The sequence below is a fragment of the Anomalospiza imberbis genome, chromosome 17 (genome assembly GCF_031753505.1).
Source record: "Anomalospiza imberbis isolate Cuckoo-Finch-1a 21T00152 chromosome 17, ASM3175350v1, whole genome shotgun sequence".
In the NCBI taxonomy this organism is placed as follows: Eukaryota; Metazoa; Chordata; class Aves; order Passeriformes; family Viduidae; genus Anomalospiza; species Anomalospiza imberbis.
The window spans coordinates 786,949-811,744 of NC_089697.1; the positions used below are offsets into that span (position 1 = coordinate 786,949).

General features: G+C 53.8%; 1 protein-coding gene across 1 annotated transcript; it reads right to left on the reverse strand.

Moving 5' to 3' along the window:
* Window positions 1-799: 799 nt before the first annotated feature.
* On the reverse strand, window positions 800-24,079 carry LOC137484409 (centrosome-associated protein CEP250-like). The gene is made up of 23 exons (XM_068208283.1): window positions 24,065-24,079; window positions 23,070-23,117; window positions 22,688-22,920; window positions 22,096-22,249; window positions 20,591-20,781; window positions 19,078-19,297; window positions 18,335-18,615; window positions 14,744-14,903; window positions 13,924-14,167; window positions 13,142-13,296; window positions 11,850-12,191; window positions 11,002-11,192; window positions 9,569-9,696; window positions 9,222-9,391; window positions 8,301-8,477; window positions 7,558-7,692; window positions 7,138-7,281; window positions 6,395-6,675; window positions 5,046-5,205; window positions 4,166-4,469; window positions 3,384-3,538; window positions 2,114-2,443; window positions 800-1,045 (listed from the first exon to the last, which is right to left on the reverse strand). Exons 1-23 carry the CDS (start codon window positions 24,077-24,079, stop codon window positions 800-802), a joined length of 4,464 nt encoding a protein of 1,487 aa, XP_068064384.1.
* Between the last annotated feature and the right edge of the window lie 717 nt (window positions 24,080-24,796).

Genomic DNA, 24,796 nt, shown 5'->3' on the forward strand with positions numbered 1-24,796 from the left:
GGGGCAAAAAGCTCTCGCTGGGGGCTGTGCAAGAGAGGCCAGTGTGTGTGCGGGGACACAGGGCCAGGGAGGGAGGCAGCGGAGTGAAGGTGCCCTTGTGAAAGCCATGGGCTGCCCCAAGAGAGAGGACAAACAAAAGGGTGTGCCCACAGCAGGGACAGGGAGAGGCAAGGAAACAAGCAGAGGTCTCCAAAGCACTGCCTGGGCTAACGTGCCAAGTTCCAGAGGAGCCTGAGGCTCGGCAGAGGCAGTGAAAGCCCAATTTACCCGCTCGCCACTTCTGGGCTCAGTGGTTAATTCAGGCCTCTCTCTCTTCTCCTCTTCTAGTGATGCAATTGGTTGCTTGGATTCCAGGCTGGTCCCTGAGCCACGTAACAGCTGTTCCACTTGTGCTCCAACAGCCTGCAGGGTATTCAGAGAGGAGATGATGCCCATATTTCAAACACCACAGAAGCTGTGCCTGAGAAATCTCCATCCCGGGAAGCATCCTCGAAGCACCAGCAGAGCAGCTGCTCTTCAGCCCTCGGCACAAAACTCAGCTGGGTTTAGTTCATCACTCTGCTCTCCCGCTCCATTCTTTTGCACCCAGAACACAAACCCCCACGTGTTGCCTCCCTTTGTGTGGGCACAAGAGAAGCAGCTCCCCATGCCCAGCTTGGCCTGGAGGTGATTTGAAGAGCAAGCTCCTGCACAGGTAACCCAGGGTCAGGAAGAAAACTCCTCCTCTCCCAAACTTCAGAGCATTCCAGTCAGGAGCAGAGCACAATGTGGGTAATTAAAACCAAAGGAGAATGGGCCTTTAAGCAATGCTGAGGCCTTGGAACTCCTCCAACTCTTCTTTCCTGACTACCAGGTGCTTGTATTCCAGACAAACCTGAGGTTCTGCAGAGGCAGCAAAAGCCCATTTCACCTGTTTGCCGCTTCTGGGCTCAGTGGTGAATTCAGGCCTCTCTCTCTTCTCCTCTTCTAGTGATGCAATTGGTTGCTTGGATTCCAGGCTGGTCCCTGAGCCACGTAACAGCTGTTCCACTTGTGCTCCAACAGCCTGCAGGGTATTCAGAGAGGAGATGATGCACATATTTCAAACACCACAGAAGCTGTCCCTCAGAAATCTCCATCTCAGGAAGCATCCTCAAAGCACCAGCAGTGCAGCTGCTCTTCAGCCCTCGGCACAAAACTCAGCTGGGTTTAGTTCATCACTCTGCTCTCCCGCTCCATTCTTTTGCACCCAGAACACAAACCCCCACGTGTTGCCTCCCTTTGTGTGGGCACAAGAGAAGCAGCTCCCCATGCCCAGCTTGGCCTGGAGGTGATTTGAAGAGCAAGCTCCTGCACAGGTAACCCAGGGTCAGGAAGAAAACTCCTCCTCTCCCAAACTTCAGAGCATTCCAGTCAGGAGCAGAGCACAATGTGGGTAATTAAAACCAAAGGAGAATGGGCCTTTAAGCAATGCTGAGGCCTTGGAACTCCTCCAACTCTTCTTTCCTGACTACCAGGTGCTTGTATTCCAGACAAACCTGAGGTTCTGCAGAGGCAGCAAAAGCCCATTTCACCTGTTTGCCGCTTCTGGGCTCAGTGGTGAATTCAGGCCTCTCTCTCTTCTCCTCTTCTAGTGATGCAATTGGTTGCTTGGATTCCAGGCTGGTCCCTGAGCCACGTAACAGCTGTTCCACTTGTGCTCCAACAGCCTGCAGGGTATTTAGAGAGGAGATGATGCACATATTTCAAACACCACAGAAGCTGTCCCTCAGAAATCTCCATCTCAGGAAGCATCCTCAAAGCACCAGCAGTGCAGCTGCTCTTCAGCCCTCGGCACAAAACTCAGCTGGGTTTAGTGCATCCCTCTGCTCACCTGCTCCATTACTTCCCACACCAAATCCAAACCCCCACGTGTTGCATGGGCACAGGAAAAGCAGTTCCCCATGCCCAGCTTTTGGCCTGGAGCAGATTGGAACAGTAAGCTCCAGAGCTGGATCAGTCCTTCTGGGTGAACCAGGAAACAATCTGGCAGTCAATGGTCTCTGGCTGGAGCCAGGCAGACAGACAAGGCTGCCTGCTGCAGCCCGGGCTGCTTTACCCAAGCAGGCCTGGACTGACAGGGATAGAGACCCACCTCCTCATGGGAAACAGCACTGGAATAATTCAGGGACCCTGGAGTGGACTGAAGGTCAATGTCAGTGCCTGCCTGGAGACACATCTTTCCCTTCAGGAAGGTGAAGTGTTTCTGCAGAGACCCTTTGGCAATTTTACACTTGGTCAGTGCAGCATGCACAGCGCTCCCTCTTTCCTTCAAAGTAGCAGTCCCATGCTCCAACTCTTCCTGCTTGGTTTCCTTTTCAGTGTCCAGTTGTGTCCTTTCCTGGTGACTTTCCATCACAGGTGCATGCATTTCATTCTTCTCTTCCACATCTCCCATGTGCTGCTGGTTCAATTCCTGTCCATGCTGCCAAAACAGGGAGAAAAAGGGTCACTCATTCACCCCCTCGGTTTGCTTTTCAGACCAGATCTGGACTCCTGCTGCAGTGGCAGGCACTGGCTGCCCCTCTCTCTCTGCCCCTCGGGATGCTGCAGACCTTTGCTGGTCTTCCCCCCTTGATTCTGCTCCTTCCCTCAGCCTGTCCCAGCTTCCTTTCTGCCCTTCCCCAAGCTCTTGCAGCCCCACTCCAGTGCTCCTCTGGGGAGGAGCTGCCAGAACTGCAGCCAGGATTTCAAGTCCATGCTAAGCAGGATTTAGGCAGTGCCACGAGGATGTGCTCTCCATCAGGGAGGAAGGGAAGAGCAAACACCGCCAGCATTTCCTTCCCTGGGCTTGGGCTGACAGCAGTGGTTTTCCAGCTCTGCTGTGTAGAGTTTCCATGGCTCCATCCCCGAGAGCCCCACTGCCCTCTCTTGGAGCAGCAATGGCCAGATCCCTCTGTCATCCTCTGCTGCCACTCAGGACGAGTTCTCCACGTGCAGGCACATGTCCTGGTGTGGATCAGCACTTGGCTTTCCTCTCTTCTCTCCCCACTGGCTGCTCTCAGATGGCCAAGGCCAAACACCTTTCTATTCACAGCAAACTTGGTCTTCTCACCCCTCCTTCCAGATCCAGATATTTAGGAATCTGGACGTGGGTTTGGACATGAGGAATTCCCCAAAGCATGCAATGTCCATAGAGGCAGTGTGGACATTGAGGACTAAAGCTTCTAGGGCACAGAAGCCCAGCATGGAGGAAAATCAGCAGGCTCAGCATTAACTGGCTTTGACATGACTACAACATCTTCTCCTTATTCAGAAGAATGCAGTTGGAGAAGTTTAACTGGAAAAAGGTGCTCCTTAGAACTATTAACTGAATGTGCAAACACAGCTAGGAAATGACCCTTTGTGGCATCCGCCAATCTCACCAGCACATCCATCCTTTCCTTCTGCAGGCTCTCCAATTTCCTCTGCAGAGATGCCACCTCCTGACGAAGAGTCACAGCCTCTTCCTGCCTTTCACAGGCCTCTTTCTCCAGGGCAGTTTCTCGAGAGGTGTGCTTGACTGCTGCCTCCCACAAATCTGCAGCAGGGAGGGGGAAGGAACAGGAGAAAGGAGAAGGGGAAAAGCAAAGCAAAGGCAAACTGATGTGCATCCTGCAGAGACAACAGCAGTGTCTTCTCTGCCTGCCTGAGTTTGCCAGGCCCTGAGCCCACAAGGGCTCCAAAGCTGACAGAAATGAAGGAAATTTGCAGGCAGAGAAAAAAGCAGGAATGAAAGGGGAAATGTTCAGAGGGACGGGAAAGGGTGTTTGCTCTAGGCCTTGTGCAGAGTGAGCAATCCAAGAGAGACAAAGGAGAGGGGATGCCTGTGCAGCCCTGCTCCAGAGAGGCCAGTAGCCTGGAGGCTCTGGCAGGGCCTGGAGTTTGGGGGAATCGAGCTGAGGCATCCTCCTACAGCTCCTCAGCACAGACACGGCACCTGGAAGGCTCCAGCTGTGCACGGGATCAGCCATGGCACGGCCGGATGGCACTGCCAGCCACAGCATCTTTCTCAAGAAAAAGCTTTCACTGGCACTTGGATGGATAAATCTCCTGCTGGTTGTTTTTCCCCTCTGCCATCTCTGGGCACTTTTCCTCTGCGAGCCATCAGCAAGATCCCTGCAGGTGAGGCAGGATGGGGCAGTGGGTGGGAGAGGAGAAGCTGTACCTTGCTCACTTTGCTCCAGCTGTTTCAGCAGCTCCTGATTGTGGGCTCTGAGATGGTCCCTCTGAGCCTGTGTCTTCCTCAGCTCCAGCTCCATGTCCTTACACTGTAGGGCCATGGCCTCTGCTCTTTCCTCAGAGCTCTGGAGCCTCACACGCAGCTCAGACACCTCAGCCTCCAGCACATCCGCAGAGTCCCTCAAAGCCCATTCTCCTGCTCGAGACTCCTCAAACGTCTGCAGCAGCTGCTTCTTTCGAGTTGTTTGGGAAGCCTCCATCTGCAGCACTGTGTCCTGCAGGGCCTGCATCTGGAAGATGGATGCACAGAGCCTCAGGGACAGGGCTGCTCCTGAGGCTGCAGAGTGGGCCGCAGGGAGAGCAGCAAAGAAGAAATGATTTCAGGCAAAAACCATGCCAAAACCAAAAGGCAGAAAAGCAAGGATCCCAAAGGAGACCAATGTAGAGAAAAGAGGGAAAGGGAGGCAATGGGCATCCTTGAGGCTGCAGCTCTGAACAGCAGCTGAGATGGCTGCGCTGGAAGTGCCCTGCCCAGCCTGCCATAGCCACCTCTGTGTCCCCACATTGCTCAGTGCCCGGCACAGGCACCAACTCTGTCTGGGACAACACTGCTAACTGAGGGACACAGAGGCTCCAGAGGAGTCTGCTGCTGCTCCCCTCCCAGATTTCCTGCTGGGAGCCGGGAGAGAACAGTGCAAAACTTGGGCAGCAGACAGCAGATCCAGCCTCGGCCTCAGGGTGCAGCAGCAGCCCCGGGCAGAAGACGGCAGCTGTGCGTGCTGCTGGGAGGGGAAAGAGGTTGGGGCCTCCAAGGCAAAGGTGCTGTTGTGTGTCCCTGGAGAAGAGGATGCCACTGCACAGCTTACCTGGGTGTTGAGCTCCCGCAGTTGTCCAGCGCGGTGAGAAGAGAGCTGTTGGGCCTGCTGAAGAGCAGAGTGATACTGAGACACCTGATAGTTCAGCAGCAGGTTCTGTTTTTCCAGAGTTCTGAGGCACTGGTTCTTCTCCTCCAGAGACACTATCAGCCTAGAAGGGAAGCAAGCAACTCATTGCTACACAGTATCAGATTTTATAAACTCTCAGGACTTGCAGCACCTCAGGGAAAAACTCCTCTGTCTGATGAGGTCTGTCTAAACAACTTGGCTGTTTGTTCTCCCTGCAGTCAAAGCCCAGCATGTGCCTACTCTGCTTTTGGCCCTAAAAGAACAGGGAGTTCCTGCCTACATGCCCTACCTTCTTTTTGAGGTGGGAATGTGAATACAAACCTAACAAAGTCTTGCAATGAAGACATTAGAGGAGAGGAACCATTTTCTTCTTTGGACTAACCAGGCTGCAAGGGAGGGAGGTTTGGTCAACATGGAAGAGACATTTCCTTCCCCCATCTTGTATGTCCAGGTAGGAGGAGCAGCACCCTACAGCCAGGGGATCTCAGGCGAGTTCCCTAAGATTTACCAGCACCCATCCTACTTTCAGCCGGAGAAACAAAGGCCCAAGTGGCAACAGAGGCTTGGAGCAAAAGCTGATGGAAGATGCAGAAGGCTCCAGGCAAGCAGGAGTGCCCTGCCTTTCCTTTGCCTTCTTCTTGGAAGAAGAATCCTGTGGCACTGAAGACTGGCAGGACTTGATCAGCTGGAGGAGCCCCCCATACCTTGGTCCTGTTTCTTGCATTCTTTGCACAGTCAGTAAAGCCTGTGACTGGGCAGGGTGGCAGGGAGCCTGCTTGACCCCCTCCAGGCACCGGGGCACATTTTATGAGGAACCATGCAACAGAGCCGCTCTTGTTGCTGGGCTGCCTCCGAGGGCAATCTGGCCTAGATCAGCAATCAGGGCCTTCAGATGGTTCTGCCCAGAAAAAGCATCAGAGGCCAGGCTGATCCAAATCCCAGAGGCTTCAAGTTACAGGACCTAAGGTGGAGCTGATGGATGAACCCTGCTCCTTACAATGCAGCTCGGGCAGTGTCAACACACCCACCTAAAAACACAATACCCCCTAGAGGGAAAGAGCTACCCCCAAATCCTTTCTCTGCAGAAAAACTCTGTTTGAAGTCTTAAAAGTAAAGAAAATGAAAGACAACATCCAGACAAGGAGAAGTGTCTGCACGGAGAGTTCAGAATCTGCCACTTAGGAAATGCTGCCAGAGCCCCTGGCAGGTGCAAAGAGGGCAAAGAGGGAATCCATTCACCACAATGCAGAGTCCCACAGGCTTTCATTTACCTGGCTTTTTCACTCTCTAGGACATCCACCGAAGCCTGCAATTCTGAATTTTGCTGAGCCACTTCTTCCCAGCGATTCCTTTCCTTCTCCAAGGACTCCAGATGCACTTGCAGCTCCTTGTTCTGATTTTCTGCCTCCTCCAGGATCTTCTGGACGTGCTCAACCTCCAACAGCTTCTGCCTGGACTCTTCCTGGGCCTCCCTCACCTCTTGCTGGGCTCTCTGGACAGTCGTTTCCCGGGACTCTCGGGAGGCTGCCAGCTGAGATGTCAACTCTCCCACCTCCAGTCAAAGGGAACAAAGCAGTCAGGGGCTGCAGCCACAGCTTGTCACTGTCAGCCACAGCACAGGCTGAGAGGAAAGGCAAAGGACAACTTTCCATTTCTCCCTGTCCTGAGAGCACCAGATTCACACTGGATATGGACAACTTGTTTCAGTCTCTAAGAGGCCCACCACCAAGGGCACCTGAAAAAGCACCTCCCAAACCAAGGCTGGCAAGGAGAGGCCAGCAGGAATCCATGCTGATGGTTGCTGGCCAACAGCCCAGAGGACTAGCCCAGCTGTCCAGAGCAGCAGCTGAGATTCAGCAGAGCACTGTGTGTCCTACAGAGCAGCTGCCATGGAGCCCCCAGAGCCCGAGACAGCCCCAGGGATCACCCCACCAGCTGCTGCTCTGCCATGGAAAAGCAAGAAGGCCACAGACCCCTCGCTGCATGGCTGCCGTGCCAGTGCTGTTTCACTCACCTGCTTTTGTAGAGCCTCCCTCTGCTCAAGGAGCAGATTCATTTCCTCTTTGAGGCCGTGTAGCTCTTCCTTGTGCCTCCTCAGTGCTGCCTGGACTTCACTGTGAGCTTCCTGCAGCTCAGCTTGCAGATTTGCCTTGATGGTCTGGCAACAAAATGCAGAGCAACTTCCTGGGACCTGCCCTCAGGCTCAGCTTGTTCCACGTGCTGCCTCAAAATCCCATTCCTTCAGCTGCTTCTTTTGGCTTCTCTAGCCAGCTCTGCTTCCACTGCAAGCCTTCCTTCCTGGGGCTGAGCTCTGGAGCTTACCAGGCTCTGTGCTCCCAGGGCCTGAGGCAGCCCTTGCCTCCTCAGTCCCAGGAGCTGCCTTTTGTGCCCTTGTCCCTGCCCTGCCCTCTGTTGCCTGCCTACTCACACTTACCTGCCCCTTCTCTTGCAGCTCTTTCACCTCCTGCCTGAGCTGCTGGACCTGCTGGTGGGCTCGGCTGAGCTCCCCCTGAGTCTGGAGCAGTGCCTCTGATAAAGCACTCTTCTCCTTCTGCTCTTCCAGCAGCACCTGCACCGAAGGAAAGAGCAGAGGGCTTCACACTTCTCCTGCAGCATCCGTGTGGCAGAGGCAAAGACTGATGGGCTCACGTGCTCTCACAGCACTCGGCTGCTGCTCCCCTGGGCCACTGCCTGCCCCGGGGCCAACACAGCTTCCCAGGAAGTGACTTAAAACACAGCCCAGAAGACATCTCTGGGTTACTGTTCAGAAATACTCCAGGCAAGTCTTTAAAAAGATTTTTCTCTTGTCAGTGTTGCTGCTGCACCCTCCCCGTTCCCACATAAGAAAAGAGCTAAAAACTCACTTTGGCTGTGAACACTTACCAGTACACACCAAAAGGGGAGCGGAAAGAGAACAGCGAAGGTACCCTGAGGTACATCTTAGAACAACAGAGCACAAGAGCAGCACAAAGATCTCAGCTGATAGCTGATGTTTCTGCCTGGCTTCCTATGAGAGGGCTCATTGCTGGTCCCAAAGACAGCCCCGTTCAGCTTTCACCTCCCCCAGTTCAATGTAGAAGACACGGAGGGCATGCTCCACACAGCCCCATGTCCTGCCATCTCCCACAGCTCCAGCCTTGCAAAAAATCACACCAGTTCTCCTCTCTCAGTCATTACCTGTCGCTTGGCATTTTCAAATCTCCTTAGTTCTTCTTGTTGGGCCAGCAGGGTGGCATCTTTCTGCCTCATCTCAAACAGCACCTTCTTGTGCTCCTGCTCTCTCTCTGCCTTCTCTTTTTCCCATTGCTCCAGCGTCTCCTGCATCTCTGCACGGTGCCTTTCGCGCTCACTTGCCTGAGGAGGGGAGGAGAAATTTGCAAGATGAAGTCCCAGGCAAGCTCCCTGCTGAAAAAGGTGAAGCTTCATCCCTCCCACAACCCCCAACCGGAAAAGACAACAGCACTCCAGAAACCGTGTCCTGTCATGGAATTCAAAAGGAGGCTCAGCAGGTGCAAGAATCACAGACTCGTGGAATCTCTTCTGTTGGCAAAGACCTTCCCAAGCGTTGAGTCCAAGTGCTCAGAAAAGGAGGTGTCACCTTCCCTTCCCTGACACCCCAGTCACAAGGACTGAAGGACCAGGGACAAGGGGCCTGTTCCCTTTGCTTCCAGCCCAAAGCTAATCCCTCTGTCCACCATGGAAGCACAGCAAGAAAGGAACCGAGTTCCCATGCCTGCAGCCAGCAGCACTGTTGGCATCTGCTCCATGCCGGCAAGTGCTCCACGCTGGCATCTGCTCCGTGGCAGGTGGGACTCAGGGACAATCCTGCCCTGGGCTGCCACGCTTTGGGTGGGCACTGCCCAACCTGCTCTGGAACTCCTCTTACGCCCTCACTGAAGCTGTGGCTGCATTTACTGTCCCAGCACCATCCTGGGGGCTCTCAGGCACCTCCAAGTCCAAGCTGCTGCCTCTGCTGCCCGGCCCAGCAGCGGGAGGCCTTGGCAGAGGATTGCTGCCCTTTCACACCCTCAGGCTCTGCTTGTGCTAAACCAACCCACAGGGCTGGCTTGGACACTCCAGAAGTGTACTGTCCCCTACCAGGTCTTGCAGGAGCTTCTTTATTTCCAGTTGCTGAGCAGTTCCCTGAAGCCTGAGGCTTTTGTGATGCTGCTGCTCTGCCTGCAGGAGCTGTTGAGCTGTGTCTTCCCGTTCCTGCCTCCTGAGAGATCTCTCTGCTTCCAGCTCATCTTGCAGGCACTTCACTTCTCCTACAAACATGACCAACAGCAAGAGTCAGAGTCTTTACTGACTTTACTGACCTCAGGCCCTTTCAGTGCCACCAGCCCCACCACTCCTCAGAAGCTCTGTGGACAGAGGCAGCTTTACAGGGTGCTTAGTTCTCTAGGCAGGGGCAGCACCACAAACAAAGCACACGAGGTTCTCACCTTCTATCACCTCCTTGGCCTGTGTGACTGTGAGCACTTGAGCCTCCAGATGGTTCCTGGTGGTCTCCAGCTGAGATATCTGCTGCTGAGCAGCAATCAGCCTGGATTCCAGGCTCTCCTTTGCTGACCTACGAGTTGCACATACGGAGAGACATGAGTTGCTTGCTCCAGACACCCACAGCCGGGTATTCCAGGACGACGTGGCTCAAGATCCCCACACCTGAGTATGGGAAATGGGCCACGTGGAACTTCGCCCAGGCAAGGCACATTTGTGCCATCTCAACAGCAGAGCAGGGCCCTCTGAGGGACTGCCCAGGCCTTCCCTATGGCCTGGCATAGCACAGACAGCCCAGCCCAACTTGGCCTCAACAGCCAAACCTTCAGTTGCTGATCCTGACCTATGACACTGGCTAGCTGTGTCCAAACAGGCTGGGGCGACGAGCAAAAGCCCAGCCCCTGCTCACAGCCCTTCTCTCATCAGCACTTCCAAGCTGCTCTGCAGGGGGACACAACAGACTCTTGTCCTTGCTGACTGCTGACTTTTTAATGCTCTTGATAATGGACATAAAGGTCCATCATCTTCCAGACACCCTGTATTTATGTGGCTTCAGAACTACTTTGCGTGACACAGTAAAATCTCATGGTCATCTCATAGCAGCACTTGTAAAAAATCAGGACACCCTTTTGTCTGAACAACAACTACCTGAATGCAGAGACTGCAGTTTAAACTCTTGCAAGGTCATGGAGTAGACTTGCCACCTTTATTTTAGTGTTGCGGGCCAAGCAGGCAGTAGCCCGAGGCACTTGTCCTTCTTTACAGAGTGAGAGGGACCATCCAAAGGGAGGTTGGCAGGTTTGGCAGCTGGGTGCCCATCAGCAATCAGCAAGAATCCCCAGAGGCTGTTGAGAATTCCAAAGAGCTTTCCCTGCTGCTCTCCAGCCAGCTCTAGGGCCTGTCCCACACTTCTCAAGAGTGTGCTTGGAAGCAGAAAGCCCTCAAGATTTTCAGCAGGAGCCTCTGGCTTCCCCCTGAATGGCAGTGTGCTACCCCCAACGTGCCAAGGTCGGAGCCTGGAATGCTGAAGACGAAGCTTCAGTTCTGAAGATCAGGATCATGTCAAGCTACTTGGTAAGGAATGAGGGACGTTCAATGCCCAGAAGAAGAAACCAAAGCCAAGAGAAACCTGAGGTTTCACTCAGCATCTGCATGGTTTAACTACTACTCAGTTCAGGGCTGGGTGGATTGCTTTGGACTTCCCACAGGAGTGTGCTCGGTGGCACAAACAGGAGCTCGAGGCTCCCGAGAGCTTTGCTGGCTTTAGGTGTCAGAAAAAGAACCTTCACATTGGGGCATATTTTTCTTCTTGAGACTCTTCCATATTTTTACCAGGGAATATTAAAATACCACAAAAAGTTCTGCTTCCTGCCTTTACCTGGTCTCCTCCAGCTGCCTGGAAAGGTCTTGTTGGAGCCACTCCATGGCTGCCAGTCGGCCCTCAAGGTCAGCCTTCTGGCCCAGCAGCTCCTGCTCTCGGCACACCTGGGCCAGTGCGTGCCCTTGGCCAGAGGATTCCGGGCCCAGCTGCTCCAGAGAGCAGCTCGATGAATCTTGCTCCTGGGAAACCTGGAAGTGGGACAAGGTACAGCTCGAGCCCTTCCTCGGGAGCCCTGTGCAGAGCCAGCCAGTGGCACCTCACAGGCAGCCAGAGGACAAGGAGCACCTGTGCTCTGGGCTCAAAGTTTCACAGCATCTGCCCTATGCAGCTCTGATAGCCGGGGCTGCCAAAAGCCTCTGGCACTGTTACCTTGGAAGTGCTGTGTCAGGCCCTGCTGGCTTGCCTGGGACCAGACAGCTCCTTCCCAACAAACATCCCTACTCCAAACTCCGTGTTGTCACCCAAAAATACTGCATCTTCTGCAACTGCCAATACCATTTACTCTAAGCACCAGGAGTGCAGCTGATTTTCAGCCATTGGTCCACTTTAGTCCATCACTCAGTTTCGTCCATCCCTCTGCTCACCTGCTCCATTACTTCCCACACCAAATCCAAACCCCCATGTGTTGCATGGGCACAGGAAAAGCAGCTCCCCATGCCCAGCTTTTGGCCTGGAGCAGATTGGAACAGTAAGCTCCAGAGCTGGAGCAGTCTTTCTGGGTGAGCCAGGAAACAATCTGGCAGTCAATGGTCTCTGGCTGGAGCCAGGCAGACAGACAAGGCTGCCTGCTGCAGCCCGGGCTGCTTTACCCAAGCAGGCCTGGACTGACAGGGATAGAGACCCACCTCCTCATGGGAAACAGCACTGGAATAATTCAGGGACCCTGGAGTGGACTGAAGGTCAATGCCAGTGCCTGCCTGGATACCAGACTTCCCCATCAGGATGTACAAGTCTTTCATCAGAGACCCTTTGGCAATTTCACTTTTCTTCAGTGCATCACTCAGTACTTGGGTGTTCTCTCTCCATTTCTTCAAAGAAGCAGCCCCATGCTCCAACTCTTCCTGCTCGCCTTCTCTCTCCACTTCCCATTCTTGAGTATTTTCCTTATGATTTCTTAACTCAGCTGCGTGCATTTCATTCTTCTCTTCCACATCTCTCATGTGCTGCTGGTTCAATTCCTGTCCATGCTGCCAAAACAGGGAGAAAAAGGGTCACTCGTTCGCCCCCTCGGTTTGCTTTTCAGACCAGATCTGGACTCCTGCTGCAGGCTGCAGGGGCAGGCACTGGCTGCCCCTCTCTCTCTGCCCCTCGGGATGCTGCAGACCTTTGCTGGTCTTCCCCCCTTGATTCTGCTCCTTCCCTCAGCCTGTCCCAGCTTCCTTTCCGCCCTTCCCCAAGCTCTTGCAGCCCCACTCCAGTGCTCCTCTGGGGAGGAGCTGCCAGAACTGCAGCCAGGATTTCAAGTCCATGCTAAGCAGGATTTAGGCAGTGCCACGAGGATGTGCTCTCCATCAGGGAGGAAGGGAAGAGCAAACACCGCCAGCATTTCCTTCCCTGGGCTTGGGCTGACAGCAGTGGTTTTCCAGCTCTGCTGTGTAGAGTTTCCATGGCTCCATCCCCGAGAGCCCCACTGCCCTCTCTTGGAGCAGCAATGGCCAGATCCCTCTGTCATCCTCTGCTGCCACTCAGGACGAGTTCTCCCCTTGCAGGCACACGTCCTGGTGTGGATCAGCACTTGGCTTTCCTCTCTTCTCTCCCCACTGGCTGCTCTCAGATGGCCAAGGCCAAACACCTTTCTATTCACAGCAAACTTGGTCTTCTCACCCCTCCTTCCAGATCCAGATATTTAGGAATCTGGACGTGGGTTTGGACACGAGGAATTCCCCAAAGCATGCAATGTCCATAGAGGCAGTGTGGACACTGAGGACTAAAGCTTCTAGGGCACAGAAGCCCAGCATGGAGGAAAATCAGCAGGCTCAGCATTAACTGGCTTTGACATGACTACAACATCTTCTCCTCCTTATTCAGAAGAATGCAGTTGGAGAAGTTTAACTGGAAAAAGGTGCTCCTTAGAACTATTAACTGAATGTGCAAACACAGCTAGGAAATGGCCCTTTGTGGCATCCGCCAATCTCACCAGCACATCCATCCTTTCCTTCTGCAGGCTCTCCAATTTCCTCTGCAGAGATGCCACCTCCTGACGAAGAGTCACAGCCTCTTCCTGCCTTTCACAGGCCTCTTTCTCCAGGGCAGTTTCTCGAGAGGTGTGCTTGACTGCTGCCTCCCACAAATCTGCAGCAGGGAGGGGGAAGGAACAGGAGAAAGGAGAAGGGGAAAAGCAAAGCAAAGGCAAACTGATGTGCATCCTGCAGAGACAACAGCAGTGTCTTCTCTGCCTGCCTGAGTTTTCCAGGCCCTGAGCCCACAAGGGCTCCAAAGCTGACAGAAATGAAGGAAATTTGCAGGCAGAGAAAAAAGCAGGAATGAAAGGGGCAAGGTTCAGAGGGACAGGAAAGTGTGTTTGCTCTTGGCCTTGTGCAGAGTGAGCAATCCAAGAGAGACAAAGGAGAGGGGATGCCTGTGCAGCTCTGCTCCAGAGAGGCCAGTAGCCTGGAGGCTCTGGCAGGGCCTGGAGTTTGGGGGAATCGAGCTGAGGCATCCTCCTACAGCTCCTCAGCACAGACACGGCACCTGGAAGGCTCCAGCTGTGCACGGGATCAGCCATGGCACGGCCGGATGGCACTGGCAGCCACAGCATCTTTCTCAAGAAAAAACTTTCACTGGCACTTGGATGGATAAATCTCCTGCTGGTTGTTTTTCCCCTCTGCCATCTCTGGGCACTTTTCCTCTGCGAGCCATCAGCAAGATCCCTGCAGGTGAGGCAGGATGGGGCAGTGGGTGGGAGAGGAGAAGCTGTACCTTGCTCTTTTTTCTCCAGCTGTTTCAGCAGCTCCTGATTGTGGGCTCTGAGATGGTCCCTCTGAGCCTGTGTCTTCCTCAGCTCCAGCTCCATGTCCTTACACTGTATGGCCATGGCCTCTGCTCTTTCCTCAGAGCTCTGGAGCCTCACACGCAGCTCAGACACCTCAGTTTCCAGCAGCTGCTTCTCTTGAGTTGCCTGGTGAGCTGTCTGCTCTATCTCTGCCAGCAGCACGGCCTGCATCTGGAAGATGGATGCACAGAGCCTCAGGGACAGGGCTGCTCCTGAGGCTGCAGAGTGGGCCGCAGGGAGAGCAGCAAAGAAGAAATGATTTCAGGCAAAAACCATGCCAAAACCAAAAGGCAGAAAAGCAAGGATCCCAAAGGAGACCAATGTAGAGAAAAGAGGGAAAGGGAGGCAATGGGCATCCTTGAGGCTGCAGCTCTGAACAGCAGCTGAGATGGCTGCGCTGGAAGTGCCCTGCCCAGCCTGCCATAGCCACCTCTGTGTCCCCACATTGCTCAGTGCCCGGCACAGGCACCAACTCTGTCTGGGACAACACTGCTAACTGAGGGACACAGAGGCTCCAGAGGAGTCTGCTGCTGCTCCCCTCCCAGATTTCCTGCTGGGAGCCGGGAGAGAACGGTGCAAAACTTGGGCAGCAGACAGCAGATCCAGCCTCGGCCTCAGGGTGCAGCAGCAGCCCCGGGCAGAACACGGCAGCTGTGCGTGCTGCTGGGAGGGGAAAGAGGTTGGGGCCTCCAAGGCAAAGGTGCTGTTGTGTGTCCCTGGAGAAGAGGATGCCACTGCACAGCTTACCTGGGTGTTGCGCTCCTGCATTTCTCTTCTGTGCTCTGCGTGGAGCTCCTCAGCCTGGGTAAGGGCAGAACGAAGCTGAGACACCTGACTGATCTGGGCCAGGTTGTTTTCTTCCAGGGTTCTGAGGCTCAGATCCTTTTCTTCCAGAGACAGAGTCAGCCTGTAGAACAAGGCAACAGATGGCCATGAGAGACATTCAAATCCCTTGAGTGCCTCAGAGTTGGTCAACTCCAACTCAACTGATGGAGTTGACCACTATGTTAGGCAACATTTGGAATGTGTCAAGCTTAGTCTGGGGTAGATGATGAGTGAGTCCAGAGCTTATGGGTCAGAATAAAAGGACAGACAAGTAAGGGTGACATTGCTGTGGGTGCTTGCTAGAGGCCAGCTAAACAGGAAGAGAAGTAGATAAGGCTTTCTACAGGCAACATAAAGCAACCTCAAAGTCACAGGACCTGGTTCTTGTGGGGGACTTTAGCTTCCCTGCCGTCAGCTAGAGAAGCAACACAGTGCAGGATGTTCCTGGAAAGCACTGATGACAACTTGCTGACACAGGCAGTGGAGGATCCCACAAGGAACAGCATGCTGCTCAACGTTACCCTAACAATCAGGGAAGGCCTTGTTGGAGATGTGAGCCTGAGGTCAGCCTTGGCTGCACTGCCTATGAATGAGATTGTGGAGTTCAGCTGGGGGTGAGGAAAAAGCAGGGTAGCAAGCAAGATTACAACCACAGACCTCTTGAGAGCTAACTTTAGTCTCTCCAGGGACCTTCTTGAAAGAAGCACATGAGAACAGGCCTTGCAGGGTAAAGGGATCCAAGCTGATACTGAAGGATCACTTCCTCCAGGCTCCACAACAATACATCCTAGTGAGCAAGAAACTGGGCAAAGGGGGCAAGAGACCTGAGTGGATAAGCAAAGAACTCTTGTCGTTCCTCAAGCACACGCAGGAAGTACAGAGGAGATGGAAGCAGGCTCAGGCCACTTAAAATGAGTATAGTGAGATTGTTGGAGTAATTAGAAATGAGACAAAGAAGACCAAGGACCACCTTGGAATTAAATCTGGGCAAGGACATCAAGGACATCAAGAAGAGCTTTTTAAAATACATCAGTTACAAAAGGAAAACCAAGGATGATGTGTCTCTGTCTGTTCCTAAATGGAGGGGAGACCCTGGTAACAGAGGATGCAGAGAAGGCAGAGTTCCTGAGTGCCTTTCTTTGAATCAGTCTGTACTGGTTAAGACCAGCCCTCGGGGATCTCTGGCCCAGGAGACCAGGCTAAAGGAATGTTGGAAGGAAGACTATCCCTTAGTGTGGCAGCAGCTCTCTGGCCACAGAGAGCAGGCACAGACTTTCCCAGGCATTTTCCCAGGGAAGGCTGTGAGAAGATCAGAGAAAAGAATGAGGAACAATTCTTATCTCCACTTGTTGCACCTGCTGTTGTGCGCATGTGGAATGTGTCATGGAGATTTGTTTACCAAAGGGTGATTTCTTAATTGGACACTGGATGGTTGGATTGATTGACCAATTAGGTCAAAGCTGTATCGGACTGGCTGTAAAGGTTACTGAATTTCTTCATAGTATAGTATAGTGTAAGATGATATAATAAAGCAATTGATCAGCCTTCTGCAATTATGGAGTCAATGCTAATTATTACCCGGCTGGGGGCCTGCAGCGACACCTTAGCAAGACTGTCCTTTCAAGGAGGCCTGGGTTAGTGAATGCCTGGGCAAACTCGACATCCACAAGTCCTTAGGCCCTGACAGGATGTGTCCATGAGTGCTGAGGGAGCTTGTGGACACCAGAGGGAGGCCACTCCCCATTATCTTTGAAAGGTCATGGAGATCAGGAGAGGTGCCCGTGGGCTGGAAGAAAGCAAATGTCATTCTGCTCTTCAGAAAGGGCATGGAGGAGGACCCAGAGAACTATGGGCCTGTCAGAATCACCTCAATCCCTGGAAAGGTGATGGAGTACCTCATGTTGGAGGTCCCCTCTTCCCCACATGGAAGGACAAAAAGGTGATCAGGAATGGTAAGCACGGATACACTAAAGATAAATCATGCCTGACCAACCTGATTGCCTTCTACAATGAAACATCTACCTGGGTGGACAAAGGGAGAGCAGTGGACATTGTCTACCTTGATTTCAGCAAGGCTTTTGACACAGTCTCTCACAACATCCTCCTTGGGAAACTCAGACATTGGTGGCTGGAGGAGTGGACTGCAATTAGTGGCACAGGGGCTCGTTAGAGGCCTGTCATTAGTGGTGTCCCCCAGGGCTCACTCCTGGGCACACTATTGTTGAACTTGCTCATCAATGACTTGGATGAGGGGGTCGATCTCTCCCCAGCAGGGTCACTGTGCATCCCCTCAGAGGGATCTCAGCAGGCTGGGGATGGGCAGAGGAACCTTCTGAAATCCAGCAAGGGCCAAGGCAGGGTCCTGCACCTGGGGAGGAACAGCCCCAGGCACCTGTACAGGCTGGGGCCAACCTGCTGGGCAGCAGCTTTGTGGAGAAGGACCTGGGGGTCCTGGTGGACAAGAAACGCTCCACGAGCCAGCAGTGTGTTCTTGTGGCCAAGGGGCCACTGGGATCCTGGAAAGCACTGGGAACAGCATTGCCAGCAGGTCCGGCAGGGGATTCAGTCCCTCTGCTCAGCCCTGTGAGGCACATCTGGAGTGCTGTGTCCAGCTCTGGCTCCTCAGCACAGCAGGCACAGGGAGCTCCCGGAGCGGGGCCAGCGGAGGCTGCGCAGCTGAGCAAGGGCCTGGAGCATCTCGGTGCCCAGGAAAGGCTGAGGGAGCTGGGGCTGCTCAGCCTGGAGAGCAGCCCCAGTCAGAGAGGGGCCCTCAGCCCTGGGTGTCCCTGTGTGCAGGGAGGGTCAGAGCAGGGCCCAGGCTCTGCTCCCTGGGGCCCAGCAATGGCACCAGAGGAACGGGCAGGGACTGATGCCCAGGCAGTTCCACCTGGACAAGAGGAAGAAATTCTTTCCTGTGCAGAGACCGAGCCCTGAACAGATTGTCCAGAGAGGCTGTGGAATCGCCAGCTCTGGAGACATTCCAGAACGATCTAGATGCAATCCTCTTCCATGTGCCCTGGGATGACCCTGCGTGAGCAGGGAGGTGGGACTAGATGAGCCACTGTGGTGCCTCCAACCTTACCCATTCTGCGATTCTTTTTGTCTGGCTTAGACAAAAAATCATGGGTTTAACACGTCTTATGTCAACAAAAAGCATGAGATACCAGGCTGATGCAGATCTCAAAGGCTCCAAGTTACAGGACCCAAGGTGGAGCTGATGGATGTATCCAGCTCCTCACAATGCAGCTCGGGCAGTGTCAACACACCCACCTAAAAACACAATACCCCCTAGAGGGAAAGAGCTACCCCCAAATCCTTTCTCTGCAGAAAAACTCTGTTTGAAGTCTTAAAAGTAAAGAAAATGAAAGACAACATCCAGACAAGGAGAAGTGTCTGCACGGAGAGTTCAGAATCTGCCATTTAGGAAATGCTGCCAGAGCCCCTGGCAGGTGCAAAGAGGGCAAAGAGGGAATCCATTCACCACAATGCAGAGTCCCACAGGCTTTCATTTACCTGGCTTTTTCACTCTCTAGGACATCCACCGAAGCCTGCAATTCTGAATTTTGCTGAGCCACTTCTTCCCAGCGATTCCTTTCCTTCTCCAAGGACTCCAGATGCACTTGCAGCTCCTTGTTCTGATTTTCTGCCTCCTCCAGCATCTTCTGGACGTGCTCAACATCCAACAGCTTCTGCCTGGACTCTTCCTGGGCCTCCCTCACCTCTTGCTGGGCTCTCTGGACAGTCGTTTCCCAGGACTCTCGGGAGGCTGCCAGCTGAGATGTCAACTCTCCCACCTCCAGTCAAAGGGAACAAAGCAGTCAGGGGCTGCAGCCACAGCTTGTCACTGTCAGCCACAGCACAGGCTGAGAGGAAAGGCAAAGGACAACTTTTCATTTCTCCCTGTCCTGAGAGCACCAGATTCACACTGGATATGGACAACTTGTTTTAGTCTCTAAGTGGCCCACCACCAAGGGCACCTGAAAAAGCACCTCCCAAACCAAGGCTGGCAAGGAGAGGCCAGCAGGAATCCATGCTGATGGTTGCTGGCCAACAGCCCAGAGGACTAGCCCAGCTGTCCAGAGCAGCAGCTGAGATTCAGCAGAGCACTGTGTGTCCTGCAGAGCAGCTGCCATGGAGCCCCCAGAGCCCAAGACAGCCCCAGGGATCACCCCACCAGCTGCTGCTCTGCCATGGAAAAGCAAGAAGGCCACAGACCCCTCGCTGCATGGCTGCCGTGCCAGTGCTGTTTCACTCACCTGCTTTTGTAGAGCCTCCCTCTGCTCAAGGAGCAGATTCATTTCCTCTTTGAGGCCGTGTAGCTCTTCCTTGTGCCTCCTCTGCGCATCCTGAATTTCACTGTAAGCTTCCTGCAGCTCAGCTTCCAGCTCTTCCTCCACATAGTTCCTGGTCATCTGCAGCTGAGATATCTGCTGCTGAGCAGCACTCAGCCTGGATTCCAGGCTCTCCTTTGCTGACCTACGAGTTGCACATACGGAGAGACATGAGTTGCTTGCTCCAGACACCCACAGCCGGGTATTCCAGGACGACGTGGCTCAAGATCCCCACACCTGAGTATGGGAAATGGGTCACGTGGAAACTCGCTCAGACAAGGCACATTTGTGCCATCTCAACGGCAGAGCAGGGCCCTCTGAGGGACTGCCCAGGCCTTCCCTATGGCCTGGCATAGCACAGACAGCCCAGCCCAACTTGGCCTCAACAGCCAAACCTTCAGTTGCTGATCCTGACCTATGACACTGGCTAGCTGTGTCCAAACAGGCTGGGGCGACGAGCAAAAGCCCAGCCCCTGCTCACAGCCCTTCTCTCATCAGCACTTCCAAGCTGCTCTGCAGGGGGACACAACAGACTCTTGTCCTTGCTGACTGCTGACTTTTTAATGCTCTTGATAATGGACATAAAGGTCCATCATCTTCCAGACACCCTGTATTTATGTGGCTTCAGAGCTACTTTGCGTGACACAGTAAAATCTCATGGTCACAGCAGCACTTGTAAAAACTCAGGACACCCTTTTGTCTGAACAACAACTACCTGAATGCAGAGACTGCAGTTTAAACTCTTGCAGGGTCATGGAGTAGACTTGCCACCTTTATTTTAGTGTTGCGGGCCAAGCAGGCAGTAGCCCGAGGCACTTGTCCTTCTTTACAGAGAGAGAGGGACCATCCAAAGGGAGGTTGGCAGGTTTGGCAGCTGGGTGCCCATCAACAATCAGCAAGAATCCCCAGAGGCTGTTGAGAATTCCAAAGAGCTTTCCCTGCTGCTCTCCAGCCAGCTCTAGGGCCTGTCCCACACTTCTCAAGAGTGTGCTTGGAAGCAGAAAGCCCTCAAGATTTTCAGCAGGAGCCTCTGGCTTCCCCCTGAATGGCAGTGTGCTACCCCCAACGTGCCAAGGTCGGAGCCTGGAATGCTGAAGACGAAGCTTCAGTTCTGAAGATCAGGATCATGTCAGGCTACTTGGTAAGGAATGAGGGACGTTCAATGCCCAGAAGAAGAAACCAAAGCCAAGAGAAACCTGAGGTTTCACTCAGCATCTGCATGGTTTACCTACTACTCAGTTCAGGGCTGGGTGGATTGCTTTGGACTTCCCACAGGAGTGTGCTCGGCAGCACAAACAGGAGCCCAAGAGAGCTTTGCCGGCTTTAGGTGTCAGAAAAAGAACCTTCACATTGGGGCATATTTTTGTTCTTGGGACTCTTCCATATTCTGTCCATGGAATGTAAATAGATCTGAAAAGGTTCTGCTCCCTGCCTTTACCTGGTCTCCTCCAGCTGCCTGGAAAGGTCTTGTTGGAGCCACTCCATGGCTGCCAGTCGGCCCTCAAGGTCAGCCTTCTGGCCCAGCAGCTCCTGCTCTCGGCACACCTGGGCCAGTGCGTGCCCTTGGCCAGAGGATTCTGGGCTCAGCTGCTCCAGAGAGCAGCTCGATGAATCTTGCTCCTGGGAAACCTGGAAGTGGGACAAGGTACAGCTCGAGCCCTTCCTCGGGAGGCCTGTGCAGAGCCAGCCAGTGGCACCTCGCAGGCAGCCAGAGGACAAGGAGCACCTGTGCTCTGGGCTCAAAGTTTCACAGCATCTGCCCTATGCAGCTCTGATAGCCGGGGCTGCCAAAAGCCTCTGGCACTGTTACCTTGGAAGTGCTGTGTCAGGCCCTGCTGGCTTGCCTGGGACCAGACAGCTCCTTCCCAACAAACATCCCCACTCCAAACTCCGTGTTGTCACCCAAAAATACTGCATCTTCTGCAACTGCCACTTGGGAAACACAATTATTATCTGGATATATTTCATTGCTGGACATTTTCAGGAAGATTTGTGAAAACAAATTTGCTTGCTGAATCAAGGGGAAATATACAGGATTTCCCCCTGCCACAACAAAACTGTCGTCTAAGTTTCTCCTCCTCACATATTCTACGCAGCTCTCTGCAAGGAGAGGATGCCTCGCCGGGAAATGGCTCTTGTGCTGAGCAGACATTTTGTGACTTGTGGACGCCTGCCTGATGTGGCCAAATCAGAACGTCTGCTGTGCATTTGCCCAACCTATCACATTCCCCAGAACTGAGACTGTCTGACAGAGATCATCAGAAACAAAGCCTTCTCTTGCAGCTATCCTGTAACACCCAATCTAAACCTCCTCTGGCACAGCTTGGGGCTGTTTCCTCTTGTCCTGTCCCTTGTTCCCTGGGAGCAGAGCCTGACCCTCACCTGGCTGCAGCTTCCTGTCACAGAGAGCTGTAGAAGGCAAGAAGGTGCCCCCTGAGCCTCCTTTTCTCCAGGCTGAGCCCCCCCAGCTCCCTCAGCTGCTCCTGGTCACACCTGTGCTCCAGACCCTTCCCCAGCTCCGATCCCCGTTTTAGAGGCTCTGTGGCTGCCCAAAGCAACACATTTTGCAGAAGCATGCAACACTTTGCTGATGAACACGCATATCCCTGGCTCATAAACGCATGTGCCGTCTTGAGCCAGGTGTGCACAGCAGTGTGCCCGTCTTCTCCTGCCAGCAACAGCATCTGGGCTGATCTGGCTGCCACAACTCCCCCTCCCACAGGTGCTGCCGAGCAATAAGGTGTTCAGAGCCGTGCTAACATCATCCCTCTCCTGCTGCAGCAGATCCCTCTGAAGCTGCAATTCCTCCAATGACTGCCTCTTGACTTCCAGCTCGCTCTGCAACAATGGGTCTTCTCCCTCGAGTGCAGCCAAGTCCTCCAGTGTACAAGAAGGGGCAAGATGAGTTTTCAAGGGAAAACCAGTCTCATTTCCAAAACCAACCTCCATCCTGTCCTGCTGCTCTGCCTGTTCGGCCTGGGCTGATGCTTCCTTCCGCTGCTTGGTGTTCTTCAGATGCAGACACAAGGCTCCTGGCTCCGGGATTCCAGTGCATTGCAGCAGCATTTCCCTGGACTTCTCAAGGTTTGAACAGTCACTGCAGAGACAAGGCTCAGTCAGAAGAATCAAGAGGCCTGAAGAGTCAGCAATGCCATTTTCAGCTCTCCAGGATGGAGCTGGGGGCAGTGGGCTAAGGAAGACCTTGCTCTTTCCCTCCCAGGAAAATCCTCCAGAGGCTGCCTTCTTTCAGTGAGAAGCTATGGCTGGGCAGGGGCACTTAAAGAACAGAATTCAGGGAAGCAGCACGGCGAGAAGGAGTCTCCTATTCCAACATGGCTCTGCAGCTCCCAGACAGCCTTGGGAGTCACAGTAGAGCATGGAAAAACCAGACAGGACGATGCTCGAGGGCCACACTGAGGACTACACATGGTAGGCAGGTGACTTCTTCACCAGGGACTCCTCTGAACTCCCCGGCCTGGAAGCAGATTGTTTCTGGAATGCAGGAGGAGGAGGAGGAGGAGGAGGAAAGACTCACCTACTGATTTCTTCTAGCAGAGAGTCTATCAGCTGGCAGCGGCTTCTGATCCTCTGGGTTCTCTCCTCCATTTGATCAAAATGCCGCTGCATGCGCCCCCAGTTCTCTGTAGCTTCCCGAACCAATTCAAAAGGATGCTGTTCATCAGTGGATGTCAGAGTTGAGAGGATATTCCCAGGATTGTCGGTGCAGATGATGGAATTGGCCATGCTGTCACTGTCGCCTACCAGCGCCTGAAAGCCCACATCCAGCTGTTAGTCAGGTGTTCTGTTCCCATTCCAAAGCAGCACTGAGATACCTCTTTTCTGATCCCACAAGAACCAGCGTCCATTCATGGAGAACCAGTTTCAAAATGCAAGCCAGCTCAGCACACTTTACTCACCTCAGGGGCTCCGGAGGAACGTCCCTGCTGAGAAAGCCCTCGAGCTCCCTGCAAGAGCACGGGGAAGAGCACACTCAGACTGCATGGCTGCCCCTGAGGCAGTCGCCTCTGAGTGCCTCCCAGCCTGTCCCAGAGCACAGCAATTCCAGCTGAGCTCTTCCTCCCCTCCTTGGGAATATTTTCAGCCCAGTAGTTTGACAGCAGCAGAAATGAACATGCTGGAAGGTGTTTCATCACTTCTAAGAACACCAGAAGGGGAGTTGCCCAGAGCCCCAGCCAGTCTGGCCTTGAACACTCCCAGGGATCCAGGGGCAGCCACAGCTTCTCTGGGAAACCTCAAGCCTGGGTGCCAGGGCCTCAGCACCCTAAGAGGGCAGAACTCCCTCCCAATATCCCATCCATCCCTGCCCTGTCTTGGTGGGAAGCTTTTGTCATTTGTCCTGTCCCTGCAGGCCTCTGGCTTAAGTCCATCTCCAGCTCTCATGCAGCCCTTTCATGCATTGGAAGGGGCTCTAAGGTCACCCTGGAACCTTCTCCAGGCTGGACAACCCCAACTCTTGCATCCTTTTCCCTTGCCACTGGTGCTCCAGCCCTTGGAGCATCTTCCTATCATGCTTGTGACCTCCTCTGGGCCACTAGGGATCATTTCAGAGATGTCTGGGAGAAACTCATTCTGGACTCTGGGAAGCACTGAGGCTGTGCTGTAATTTGGGTGAGGGGAAGGCAATGAAAAGCTGCTCCCTTGTTTGTGCCCACAGCCTCCAGTGGGACAAGGATGGAGGAGGAGATGTGGCTGTGCTCTGGGATGGCCAGGAGCCACCCATTCCCTCCCACACCTGTCCCCACAGTGAGCACCAAAGCTGCTGCCAGCTCCGGAACAGCCAACTGTTAATCCCTTGCTATTGCCAAAGGGAACTGTTCCCCGAGGCCCAGCCCAGGCCCTCCCAGGTCCCTGCTGGGCTTGGCACAAGGAGAGCAGTGGCTTTCTCACTCACCCGCTGGGTCTCCATCCTCCCCTTGGCACGAGCAGAGAGTAAACAGCAATGACCAAAGGCCCTTGGCCTTTGCAGGGTCTAAACCCCAATATCCAAAGGCCCTTGGCCTTTGCAGGGTGTAAACCCCAATATCCAAAGGCTCTTGGCCTTTGCAGGGTCAATAGCACACTATCCAAGTGCCCTTGGCCTTTGCAAAGTCCAAGCCCCAAAGCTCATGAGCTGTTGACAGCTCCAGGGTCCAAACCCCAATAGCCAGGAGCTGTTGGTTGTCGCCAGGGTCTAAGCCCCAACATTCCATGGCCTTTGTGACAGTTCTTGGGCTCCAACCCCCAACATTCCATGGCCTTTGTGACAGTTGTCAGGCTCCAACTCCCAACATTCCATGGCCTTTGTGACAGTTGTCAGGCTCCAACCCCCAACATTCCATGGCCTTTGTGACAGTTGTCAGGCTCCAACTCCCAACATTCCACAGCCTTTGCGATGGTTACCAGGGTCCATAGCCCAGCATTCCAGGGGCTCTTGGAGATGCCCTCCCTGGCTCTCCCCCCATCCCATCTTCCTGCCGGTCCTGGTGTTAAAAACAGGCGAACTGGAGCCAAGACATTTTAAAAGGCCTGGGCCTGTTTATTAAAAACCAAGACAACTGAAGACGAGGCCCCAGGATAAGCCCAGGGCCTCAGGGGCAAGTCAGAGATCCAAGTAACTCTGTGCTACACAGGGAGTTTCTGTGGA